This window comes from Bos javanicus, chromosome 16 (assembly GCF_032452875.1).
Source record: "Bos javanicus breed banteng chromosome 16, ARS-OSU_banteng_1.0, whole genome shotgun sequence".
NCBI lineage: Eukaryota > Metazoa > Chordata > Mammalia > Artiodactyla > Bovidae > Bos > Bos javanicus.
In genome coordinates, this window is record NC_083883.1 from 68,654,287 (window position 1) to 68,668,144 (window position 13,858).

The following is a 13,858-nucleotide window of genomic DNA, read 5'->3' on the forward strand; positions in this document are numbered from 1 at the left end:
ATAATCACTGAAGGTGGCTAAACAACAGATTTTCAGTGGAGATGAAACGACCTTCTATTGGAAGAAGATGCTATTTAGGACTTCAATAGAGAGGAGAAGTCATTGACTGGCTTTACAGTTTCAAAGGATAGGCTGATTTTACAGTTAGGGACTAAATGCATCTGGTGATTTTAAGTTGAAGCCAATGCTCATTTACCATTCCAAAAAGCCTAGGCCCCTTCAGAATCTACTCTGCTGTGCTCTATAAATGGAACAACAAAGCCTGGATGACAACATATCTGTTTACAACATGATTTATTGGATATTTTAAGCCTACTATTGAGACCTACTTCTCGAAACAAAGGCCTTTCAAAATATTACTACTGTTCATTGGCAATGCAGTTATTACCCAAGAGCTCAGATAGAGATGAAATTAATGTTGTTTTCATGCCTCTTGACACAACATCCGTTTGACTCAAGTCTTGTTCTTTAAGAAGTAAATTTTATATGGCAGTTGCTGCCTCTGATTGGTCTGGGCAAAGTCAACTGAAAACCTTATTAAGGATTCTCCATTCTGGATGCCGTGAAGAACATTTGTGATTCATGGAAAGAGGTCGCAATATCAACATTCACAGAAGTTTATAAGAAGTTGATTCCAACCCTCAAGGATGACTTTGAGGGGTTCAAGATTTCAGTGGAGTAAATAACTGTGGTGGAAATGCTGAGAGAACTAGAACTACAACTAGAAGGGAGCCTGAAGATGTGACTGAATTGCTACAGTCTGATTGATAAAACTCGAAAGGATGAGGAGTTGCTTCTTATGGATGAGCAAAGTGTTTTCTTAAGGTTGAATCTATTCCTTGTGAGGATGCTGTGAAGACTGTTGAAATGACAGTAAAACAATTAAGATATTACATAAACTTCGTTGATAAAGCAGTAGCAAGGTTTGAGAGGACTGACTCCAATTTTGAAAGAAGTCCTCCTCTGGGTAAAATGCTCTCCAATGACATTGCATGCTACAGAGAACTTTTGCTTTGAGGAAGAATTAATTGATGCAGCAAACTCCACTGTTGTCTCATTCTAAGTAACTGCTACACACACACAGGAAATTGCCATAGTCAGCCCAGCCTTCAGAAACCACCGTCCTGGTCAGTCCGCAGCCATCAACATTGAGGTGGGACTCTCCACCAGCAAAAGACTATGACTCACTAAAGGCAAACTATTCAATATCACAGTAATCAAAGTATGTGCCCCAACCACTAGTGCTGAAGAAGCTGAAGTTGAATGATTCTATGATAACCCACAAGACCTTCTAGAGCAAACACAGAAAAAGATGTCCTTCTAGTTGGTAAAGAATCCACCTGCAATGCAGGAGACCCTGGTTTGATTCCTGGTTTGGGAGTATCCAATCATAAGGGAGTATCCCTTATGATTATACAGTGGAAGTGACAAATAGATTCAAGGGATTATATCTGACAGAGTGCCTGAAGAACTATGGACAAAGGTTCGTGACATTGTACAGGAGGCAGGGATCAAGACCATCCCCAAGAAAAAGTAATGCAAAAAGGCAAAATGATTGTCTGAGGAGGCCTTACAAATAGCTGAGAAAAGGAGAGAAGCTAAAGGCAAAGGAGAAAAGGAAAGATATGTCCATCTGAATGCAGAGTTTAAGAATAGCAAGGAAAGATAAGAAAGCCTTCCTCAGCAATCAATGTAAAGAAATAGAGGAAAACAACAGAATGGGAAAGACTGGAGATCTCATCAAGAAAATTAGAGATACCAAGGGAACATTTTATGCAAAGACGGGCACAATAAAGGACAGAAATGTTATAGACCTAACAGAACAGAAAAAATTAAGAAGAGGTGACAAGAATACACAGAAGAACTATACAAAAAAGACCTTAATGACAAAGATAGCCATGATGCTGTGATCACTCACCTAGAGCCAGACATCCTGGAACGCAGAGTCAAGTGGGCCTTAGGAAGCATCACTATGAACAAAGCTAGTGGAGGTGATAGAATTCCACCTGAGCTATTTCAAATCCTCAGTGATGATGTTGTAAAAGTGTTGCACTCAATATGCCAGCAAATTAGGAAAACTCAGCAGCGGCCACAGGACTGGGAGAGGTCAGTTTTCATTCCAATCCCAAAGAAAGGCAATGCCAAAGAATGCTCAATCTACCACACATTGTACTCGTCTCACACATTAGCAAAATAATGTTCAAAATTCTCCAAGCCAGGTGTCAATAGTACATGAAGAGAGAACTTCCAGATGTTCAAGCTGATTTTAGAAAAGCTAGAGGAACCAAAGATCAAATTGCCAACATCCACTGGATCATAGAAAATGCAAGAGAATTCCAGAAAAAATCTACTTCTGCTTCACTGACTATGCTACAGCTTTTGATTGTGTGGATCACAACAAACTGTGGAAAATTCTTTAAGAGAGGGAAATACCAGACCTCTTTACCTGCCTCCTGAGAAACTTGTATGCAAGTCAAGAAGCAACTGTTAGAACCAGACACAGAACAACAGACTGGTTCCAAATTGGGAAAGGAGTATGTCAAGGCTGTATATTGTCACCCTGTTTATTCAACTTACATGCAGAGTACCTCATGTGAAACGCTGGGCTGGATGAAGCACTAGTTGGAATCAAGATTGCCAGGAGAAATATCAATAAACTCAAATATGCAGATGATAAGACCCTAATGGCAGAAAGAGAAAAGGAACTGAAGAGCCTGTTGATGAAGGGGAAAGAGGAAAGTAAGAAAGCTGACTTAAAACTCAGCATTCAAAAAACTAAGATCTTGGCATCTGGTCCCATCACTTCATGGCAAATAGATGGGGAAACAATGGCAACAGTGAGAGACTTTATTTTCTTGGGCTCTACAATCACTGCAGATGGTGACTGAAACCATGAAATTAAAAGATGTTAGCTCCTTGGAAGAAAAGCTATGACCAAGCTAGACAGCATATTAAAAAGCAGAGACATTACTTTGCCAACAAAGGTCCATCTAGTCAAAGCTATGGTTTTTCCAGTAGTCATGTATGGATGAGAGCTGGACTGTAAAGAAGGCTGAGTGCCAAATAATTGATGCTTTTGAACTGTGGTGTTGGAGAAGACTGAGAGTCCCTTGGACTGCAAGGAGATCAAACCAGTCAATCCTAAAGGAAATCAGTCCTGAATATTCACTGGAAGGACTGATACTGAAGCTGAACCTCCAATACTTTGGCCCCCTGATGTGAAGAACTGGCTTGTTAGAAAATACCCTGATGCTGGGACTGATTGAAGGCAGGAGGAGGAGGGGATGACACAGGCTGAGATGGTTGGATGTCATCATCGACTTGGTGGACATGAGTTTGAGCAATTTCCGGAGTTGGTGAAGGACAGGGAAGCCTTGTGTGCTGCAGTCCATGATGTCGCAAAGAGTCTGACATGACCGAGCAACTAAACTGAATTGAAAGGCTGAAATGCTAGTGAGCAATAAAGTATTTTAAATTAAGGTTTGTACATTGCTCTTTAGACACAATGCTACTGCAGACTTAATAGACTACATTACAGTTTAAATATAACTTTAATATGCACTGGGAAACCAAAGCATTTTTGTGCTTAGTTTTATTGAAATATTCCCTTTGTTGCGGTGGTCTGGAACCAAACCTGCAATATCTCTGAAGTGTGTCCATGATTGGGCTTCCCTGGTGCTAAGACAGTAAAGAATCCACCTGCAATGCAGGAGACATGGGTTTGATCCCTGGGTCAGGAAGTTTCCCTGGAGAAGTAAATGGCTATGCACTCCAGTATTCTTGCCTGAAGGATTCCAGGGACAGGGGAGCCTGGAGGGCTACAGTCCATGGGGTTCCCAAAGAGTCGGACATGACTGAGTGACTAACACCTTCAGTTCACCTTCACATGTCCATGATAATCCCTTGTTTTCCTGTTTCCCATAATTCTAGGCAGGGAAAAATGTTAGTCAGTCCTGTGTCTGACTCTTTGCGATCCCATGAACTATGGCCTGCCGAAGTTGTCTGTCCATGAAATTCTCCAGGCAATAATACTGGAGTGGGTTACCATTTCCATCTCCAGGGGATCTTCCCCACCCAGGGACTGAACCTGGGTCTCCTGCATGGTGCAGATTCTTTACTGCCTGAACCGCCAGAGAAGCCAATAGGTGGGGAAAGAGAATGACAAAACCTTCTAGTCTGTGGGTTTTGGTTTTTTTTTTTTTTCCACCTTCCCAAGGGCAGTCCATCTCTCCTGCCAACATGACTAACAGGGTTTTGGATAGACCACACACTATGAAGCATTCACTGAAAGCCAACAGTTACATCGCACAGGCAAGTGTGTGTTGAAAAGTGTATCTGCATTTCCCCCTCATTAGTGTTCAGGAAGTATCTAATTACAGGGAAGGGAGGGAGGTAAAAGAATAAAAGAAACTATGAGCTTCATATTTGTTGCTTCAGACTTAAAAGACTGTACACTCACCAAGATTGGTTATTCAGCTTAATTAGTAAAAACAACCCTCCCCCCAACCCTTCTCCAAACAGCTGTTTTATAAGCATTCATGGTAGTGGTTATGCAAACTGGTTGCAATAATGTTTCCAGGCTGTGCTAGTTGCAAGGGGTGGTGGTGGGGGGTGGCATTTTCTCAGTGTTTAATGTGGCTAGGTGGACAGAAATGCTGTATTCCACAGAAACTGAAGATATCTATTGCTACTATTAATAGTGTAGGGAAGTAAAAGGATGAATGGGTGCCTATTTGTAACTGGAACTGAAAATGTCATCACTGTCTGGCAATAATAACCAATGATTTTTTTCGGAAGAAACTGAACCTTACCCAACAGTTTTCCCATATGACTGATGTTGCTTCTTTAAGTTTGGAATGAAAATTGTATGTATAAATTGCACCTATTCACATATAGTGGACTTTTAAGATATATTTTTTATTTTGAAATAATCTAAGTTAAGAAACAGCAGAAAAAAAAAACCAGCAAAAATTGCCATTTCCATATATTCATTACCCAGATTTCCCCAATATAATATCTTATATCGTTCAGTTGCTAAGTCCTGTCCGACTCTTTATGACCCCGTGGACTGTAGCACACTGGGCTTCCCTGTCCTTCACCGTCTCCCACAGTTTGCTCAAACTCATGTCCATTGAGTCAGTGATGCCATCCAACCATCTCATCCTCTGTTGTCCCCTTCTCCTCCTGCTTTCAATCTTTCCCAGCATCAGGGTCTTTTCCAATGAGTCAGCTCTTCACATCAGGTGGCCAAAGTATTGAAGCTTCAGCTTCAGCATCAGTCCTTCCAACGAATATTCAGGGTTTATTTTCTTTAGGATTGACTGGTTTGATCTCCTTGCTGATCAATGGACTCTAAAGAGTCTTCCCCAGCACCATAATTTGAAAGCATCAGTTCTTCGGTGCTCAGTCTTCTTTATGGTTGAACTCTACATCTGTACATGACTACTGGAAAATCCATAGACCTGGGCAGTTAGCTATTGTATGCATGTTGCCTATTTTTGGCTTTAATATGGAGAGAGCCTCTATCTAGGTCCTGATGCAGGATACAGTAATGACAGAAGTGGTGAAGAGTTAGGTGGTAAGCACAGGGGTTATGAATGGAGTTGCTAGAAATGGAAAGAGGAAATAAAGTTGCTGAAACCAAACTTTGGGCACCAGCAACAAATTTCCTGTAAACATTTTGAGTACTAGTCTCACTCCTTCTGGGATTTCACTTGTTCTGGTTTTTTTCTTTTAAAATTAGAGATGGATATTTAACATCCTTTTACATTAAGAATAGTTAGGAATGAAAAAGAGGGACATCAAAAGAGAGTACCAGTACTATTCTGTGAATTTCCTTCATACATAAACCTGAATTATGTAATATTTGTCCATCCATCCACCCATCTATCGTCCATCCATCCACCCATCTATCCAACAAATATTATCCTCAACCTACTATATTTTAGGCACAGCACTAGGCAATAGGGATGGATAACTCTATGAACAAGATAAATATGGTCACCGACTTTACACGTCTTTAGTTCTCTCAGAAAAGGCAGACACTGTGTAAGTGGAATCAAAGACTTGAAAAAGAAGTACAAGGTACAAATGAAACCGGGAACAGGCAAACCAAACCTATTCTGAACATCATGAAAGTCTTCTCAGTGGAGGCGACATTTAAGCTGAGTCCTGGAGGGTGGGTGAGCTCTATCTAGGTGAATAGCTGTTGCTTCCATGGCCTTGCATGATCTGCTCCTCCCCGTACGTCCAAACTCACCATGAGCCACTTTTACTCTTGCTCACCATTCACCAGCCAGTGTTTTCTCGCAGTTCCTCAAACGGCCTGCCTGGAACTCTAAATTCTAAATTCACGCCTCCTCACCCTCTATAGTTGCTCCTTTACTGAGATCAAGTTCCCAGTTATTCTGTAGTTTCACTTGCTTGTTTCCATCATTTTGTCCAGCACTATTTTTAATCACTTAAAATTTCATTTAACTGCTTTCAAATTAAACTGGTACGTTAGAATGAACAAATCATTTCTTTAAAATAATCAGCATTAAAAGTTGAAATTTAACATGAATGTGTTTTTAAAACTTAACACATAGCTAAAATGAAAAGCATTCCTTTTTTAAAATTGTGAATGTCTGTAGTACTGATCCAATTAAGAAAACAAACGATAGCATGTGGCTTTTTGATTATAAATAGTACAAAAATAATTTTAATTTTCCACAATTTCCATAAATTTCTCATGAAGTACTTGGCAAATGCAAAAAAAAATAATCCTGGAGTTTCCTAATAATTACTCACAGAATAAATTTGAACAAATATGGAAAGTAAGCAGTAATAGCAGAATATGTTTATCCTTTTTAAGTGATGTGTGTATACCCACACGTATAAACAATTTGGGAGCTCAATCCGCACAAGTCCCCTTGGGTAGAATTTACTTCCTAAGAGTCACATCTATCATCATTTAAATCTTGTAAATGCATCTAAGAAAAGGCTTAACAATAAGGACTGTTTATTTTGTAGGTTTTAAAGAAGCTAGAGTGCCAAAGAAGACTTTTGAAGTGTGAAGAGATTTCTCGTGATTGAAACCAACATGTCATTTATAGATCCTTATCAACACATTATAGTAAGTCATTTACTGCTTATATATTCTTCTGGGAGGGGGTCAGACATACTTTTGTGCATGAGTATCGGTGATGTTGCTTGTTAAGTGTCAGTTACAAATTGGCATTTGCCATGGGCACTTGCCATCTACCTACCTTTACAAGTATTAAATCATGTGCTTCTGCTGAGACCTTCAACTACCCCCTGAAAGGAGTTCAAGGTAGAGAGTATAAATGAAGCAGGTAGTGAGTATAAATGTGCTGGAGGTGGGGAGCGGGGGTGGGGAACTGGCAGAATAGATCTTTAGATAGATATTTTCAGAAGCCCATTTTATGAGCCTGATTCTTACATCTTCCATGTCTAGAAAAGCATTAAAATCCTTCATGGTGACAACTGCTCCTTGTGACTAACAACACCTTCAAAAGACTAGTAGAAACCTTCTGGAAAATATGTGCTTGATTGCATGTACTCACCCTTCACCGAAATCACATATATACTGACCTCTTTGGAGCAGATTCTTAGAGCTATCTGAGGTTCTGTCTCCTGCATTGCAATCCTCATTTTGCCCCAAATAAAACTTAACTTGCAGCTTTCTTTTAAGTCGACAAAAATATAAAAATCTATGAAAAGTCTAACATTTTTAGATGAAAATTATGTAAACTTACTGTGGTTCAAATAAGGTAGAATCTGTAATAAAACTAACTCATCTCTTCTTTTTATCACTGTAAGTTTCCAGAAAAAAGGGATTTGGAAGGGAAAATGCCAAAACATCTGAAATAGTATTGAATGTTCATGAAACAATAAAAAGTGTAGTTCAGTTCAGTTCAGTTGCTCGGTCGTGTCCGACTCTGCGACCCCATGAACCACAGCACACCAGGCCTCCCTGTCCATCACCAACTCCCAGAGTCCACCCAAACCCATGTCCATTGAGTCAGTGATGCCATCCAACCATCTCATCCTCTGTCATCCCTTTCTCCTCCTGCCTTCAATCCTTCTGAGCATCAAGGTCTTTTCCAATGAGTCAGCTCTTCACATCAGGTGGCCAAAGTATTGGAGTTTCAGCTTCAACATCAGTCCTTCCAATGAACACCCAGGACTGATCTCCTTTAGAATGGACTGGTTGGATCTCCTTGCAGTCCAAGGGACTCTCAAGAGTCTTCTCCAACACCACAGTTCAAAAGCATCAATTCTTCGGCGCTCAGCTTTCTTTATAGTCCAACTCTCACATCCATATGTGACCACTGGAAAAAACCATAGCCTTGACTAGATGGACTTTTGTTGGCAAAGTAATGTCTCTGCTTTTTAATATGCTGTCTAGGTTGGTCATAACTTTTCTTCCAAGGAGTAAGCGTCTTTTAATTTCATGGCTGCAATCACCATCTACAGTGATTTTGGAGCCCAGAAAAATAAAGTCAGACACTGTGTAGTTCTCACTTAGCAAATGTCAACCTGCACTCTTCATATGAAATGACAGAGAGAGAAAATAATTATTGCATTAAGGACTATACTTTGGTATGCATTTTCAAGGTAATTAATTTTGTAAACTGTCCTTTAGTTAGATATATTGTGTGTGCTCAATCTCTCAGTCATGTCTGACTCTTTGTGACCCTATGCACTGTAGCCCACCAGGCTCCTCTGTCCATGGGATTTTTCAGGCAAGAGTAATGGAGTGAGTTGCCATTTCCTATTCCAGGAGGTCTTCCCAACCCAGGGATTGAACCTACACCTCCCATATCTCCTACATTGGCAGGCAGATTTTTTACCACCAGCACCACCTGGGAAGCCCAAGATATATTTAAACAAAGTCTTTTATGGTTGGGTAATTTTAGTAAAATGTTGAGTATTTCAGATTTTAGGGTGGAACTTTCCAAATTCCATTAGAAGTGTACTCTCTCTTCTGATCATAGAAGCAGAGGAGAAAACATTTTCTTTGCTAAGTTTAGCACTTGAGATCCAATTAGATTTACATGGACTAGAAATAGTTTTTATGGATATTAAGGAATAATACAAAGCCTCATTTCTATTTAAATTGAACCGCTCTTCTCTTACCCAAAGCCTCACAAGCTGCCATCCTCTCTCTCCCTGCTTGGATAGCAAGGATTACTATACTGTAACTTTTTGTAGTTCTTTCTTCCATTCACAACTTGAATCATTGAAAACTGTATTCAGCTTTTCTACTTCACAAAAGGGTCTCATCACTAAGGACCTCTTTGCTGCTGAATTAAATAGATTCTTCAGGTACCTCTCACCCCCATCTCTGCTAGTCATTCTCTTCTTCTTAAAACTCCTGAAAAGTATTTTTTTTTGCAAGCTTCTTTTAATGTTTGATTTTTTTTAAAGAACTGAAACATATAATATATAAAGTGCATAAATTTTAATTGTTCAGCTTGATGGATTTTTGCACATGTATTTCACCCATGAAACCATCATCCAGATAAAGGTATGCATTATAAGTACCCTGAAAGAGTTGCTCATGTCCCTTCCAGTCTGTAAGCTCCACAAAACTAACCAGCTATTTGTCTTTTATTACCAAAGATCCGTTTTCCTATTCTTGACCCTCATTAGATGCCTGCATTCCACTCTTTGTCTGTGAGATTCATTCATGCTGTTGTGAGTAGCAGAATTCCACGCTTTTACATTGCCATGTAGTATCTCATTATTTGAATCCTGTGCTCATGCGTGCCAAGTCTATTCATTCGTGTCTGACTCTTTGCAACCCTGTGAATGGTAACTCACTAGGCTTATCAGTCCATGGGGATTCTCCAGGCAAGAATACTGGAGTGGGTTGCCATGCCCTCCTTCAGGGGATCTTCCTGACCCAGGGATCGAACTTATGTCTCTTAAGTCTCCTGCATTGGCAGGTGGGTTCTTTACCACTAGCGCCACCTGGGAAGCCCTGAATACAGTATACTGCAAACTACTTATCTAGTCCACTGATAACCGTCATGCCCTCACTAAATGGCAATGGTACCTTTGCTAATCAGGCAATGTATGATTTGGTTTCTTTTCAGTTCTATTGGTCTTTGTTTGCCCCAGTATCAATCTACTTTAATGTCTGTGGCTTTGAAATGGTAGTGTAAATCCTCCAACCTTTTCTTCTTTGAGATTCCTTGTCTTTTTTTAGGCTTCTGCATTTCCATATAAGTTTTGAAATCACTCTGTCAACTCACGTACACACACACACAAATGCTGGGATTTTTATTAGAACTGAAATTATTTTGTAGGTAATTTAGGGGAGAGATGACATGATAATAATATTGAATCTTCCAATCTATTTACAATGCATGAAGCATTAGTCTCTCAGTCATGTCCAACTCTGTGCGACATTATGGACTGTAGCCCACCAGGCTCTTCTGTCTGTGGGATTTTCCAGGCAAGAATATTGGAGTGGGTTGCCATTCCCTTTTCCAGGGGGTCTTCCAGATCCAGGGATCGAACTTGGGTCTCCTGCATTGCAGGCAGGTTCTTTACTGTCTGAGCCACTAGGGGAGCCCTCAATGCATGAAACTAACGTTAAACTAATGTTCAACTAGAAACTAAAATACCAATGCATTTATATGGAAACAGTTTTTGCAGATGCAGTGAACTTACTAAATTTCTTTATTAATTCTAATAGTTTGTAGGTTCTTTTAGATTTTTAACTTGTACATTCCTGCTATTGGTGAATAACTCATTTTATTTCTTCCCTTTTAATTTTTAATATTCATTTATTTTTCCACTTTACTGATAGTAGACCATCTATTTTAGGTATAGCTTACAAGTTTGAAAATATTTTATTTTCATAATTGTTCAATTAAAAGAATTTTATAAATTTTATTATGATTTATTTTTTGACACATAGATTAAACATTTATTTCTTAATTTTCAAACATTTGGTAATTTTTTTGTTTCTCTTTCTCATTAATTTCTAATCTCATTCCTTTCTGTTCAGAGAATATACTCTATAATTTTTGCTGTTTCAGTTTTTACATGAGATGCTCTCACACATTGTCTATTCTGGTAAAGGTTCCATATACAACAATGTGTTTCATATTCAACTTTTGCTTTATGAATTTTTAAGATATATTATTAATGCATATAAGTTTTGAATTGTATATATCTCTGTTTAATTGATATTTTATCATTTAATAGGTCTTTTTAATCTCATTATTAGAGACTGAATTTTTACTTTGTCTTTTATTAAAATAATCCCTTTTAGTTTCTTTGATAAGTGCATCCTTTCACTTTCAATTTACATTTTCCTTATATTTAATGTGTAGTTCTTGTAAAAAGCATATAATCAAGGTTTAATTTGAGATAATCTTTGTTTTCTGAAACAATATCCTACATTCCTTCCACCATTATGGTTTTTTGTAGATGAATTTAAACAATGAAGGTAAGTTCTTTTTAACTGGTTTTTCATAATGATGACATTTCTATATTTTTTGTGCAAATTAGTTTTTTTCCTCACTCTACCATCTCAAGATATATGGATAATTTCTGTAACTCAGAGAATGCAATCAAAGTGTTGACATGAACACTTTGGCACTTGAAACTGAGAAGAAAGATAAGGTTAAAGTGTATAACCCTGAGCTTGGGACGAAGACCAAGTATAATTCTAAATCTTAACATTTAGACTTTGAATTCACTCTGACTCCAAATTTATTTAAAAATTTTTTTTTTCTGAGCACTTATCATCATTTATTTTATTTTTTAATTTTTATTTTTTTGGTTGCAGCTTGTAGGATCTTAGTTCCCAGACCAGGAATTGAGCCTAGGCCCTTGGCAATGAGAGTATGGAGTTCTAAACACTGAACTGCCAGGGAATTTCCTTTATCATAACTTATTGAATGCCCATTGTGTTCTAGTCCCGGTCAGTAGGCACTGGGAATCAAAATAATCCCTGAATCGAGCTTATAGTGCTATATTAGTGCTCAGTCAATTCAATTCAGTTCAGTTGCTCAGCCGTGTCCAACTCTTTGTGACCCCATGAATTGCAGCAAGCCAGGCCTCCCTGTCCATCACCAACTCCCGGAGTTCACTCAAAGTCACGTCCATCGAGTCGGTGATGCCATCCAGCCATCTCATCCTCTGTCGTCCCCTTCTCCTCCTGTTCCCAATCCCTCCCAGCATCAGAGTCTTTTCCAATGAGTCAACTCTTTGCATGAGGTGGCCAAAGTACTGGAGTTTCAGCTTTAGCATCATTCCTTCCAAAGAACACCGAGGACCGATCTCCTTTAGAATGGACTGCTTGGATCTCCTTGAAGTCTAAGGGACTCTCAAGAGTCTTCTCCAACACCATAGTTCAAAAGCATCAATTCTTCAGCTCTCAGCTTTCTTCACAGTCCAACTCTTGCATCCATACATGACCACTGGAAAAACCATAGCCTTGACTAGACGGACCTTTGTTGGCAAAGTAATGTCTCTGCTTTTCAATATGCTGTCTAGGTTGATCATAACTTTCCTTCCAAGGAGTGTGCATCTTTTAATTTCATGGCTGCAATCACCATCTGCCGTGATTTTGGAGCCCAAAACTCAGTCACTTAGTCGTGTCCAAATTGAGCTTATATCTGGCAGACAAACAATCTACAATAATCGTAATGACTCTGATAGGAGATGATGAAGATTACTCTGGGGATATACAACGTGAATAACTAATAACAGGAATCTTCTGGAATTCCCTGAGAAAGTGACATGTAAGCACAGACCTGAAGGTTAGGAAAAGAGTGAGAAAATGACTGGATTGGAAAGGGCATGTGTGAAGTAAGTAGTCTGGAGGTAAGAAAGTACATGCCGTTAGGAATAGAAAGAAGTTAGGTATGGTTGGAGGATAATACGTTTTGAAAAACATTATTTCAAATGACCTTCGCTTTTCTACCTCATTTGACCATTCACCTCATTAACGCCTGTGCAGTCCCACAGGTCTCATGGCAGTTGACCGTATTACCTGGCCATTTAGTTTCTCTTTTTTTTTAAACAAGGGATAAAATATTTAAAATCAAACTGTATCTGAATATTTTAAGGCTCATTTCTGTCATCTTTCCTTGCAGATTTTGTTAACTATAGCCAAATATGTAGGTCATAATAATTCTCTCTCTCTCTCTCTCACTCAGTTGTGCCTAACTCTTTGTGACTCTGTGGACTGTAGCCCACCAGGCTCCTCTGTCCATGGAATTCTCCAGGCAAGCATACTGGAGTGGGTTGCCATTCCCTTCTCCAGGGGATCTTCCTGACCTAGGGATCGAACCCAGGTCTCCCATATTGCAGGTGTATTTTTTGCTGTTGGAGCCACCAGGGAAGCCCAATAATTACCTGTATGGCACCCTAATGTGATGAAATGTGCCAAAGCCACACACCTGTATCACATTTTTCTTGACCTTCCCCAGCATCAGAATTGGACACTCCATCAACATTCCAAGGTATAGCCCTTTTCTTTTTAAAAAACTTTTTATTGTATATTGGAATATAGCCAGTTATATAACAATATTATGATAGTTTCAGGTGGACAGTAAAGGGACACAGCCATACATACACATGCATCCATTCTCCCCTCAAACTCCCCTCCCATCCAAGCTGCCACATAACATGAGCAGAGTTCCCTGTGATTGTATAGCCCTTTTCAATACAGAGGATCCTAAGAGCTTTCTGGTATTATTCATGCTTGTTTTTGTTATGTGTTTAAAAAAACAAACAACTATGCACGTGTGTGTCTATGTGTAAATTGCTTTTGTGACAAAATTTCCTGCTTTAGTTTTCACAGAAAGATACTTTTCACAATATATAGGTG

General features: G+C 39.1%; 1 protein-coding gene across 1 annotated transcript in view; it reads left to right on the forward strand.

The window, feature by feature from the left end:
• PLA2G4A (phospholipase A2 group IVA) overlaps positions 1–13,858 on the forward strand; it is a 173,408-nt gene that overhangs the window by 25,542 nt on the left and 134,008 nt on the right. Inside the window, exon 2 of the mRNA XM_061383506.1 lies at positions 7,012–7,114. Coding sequence (XP_061239490.1) covers positions 7,082–7,114 — 33 coding nt within the window. The 5' untranslated portion in view covers positions 7,012–7,081. The remainder of the gene's footprint in view (positions 1–7,011; positions 7,115–13,858) is intronic.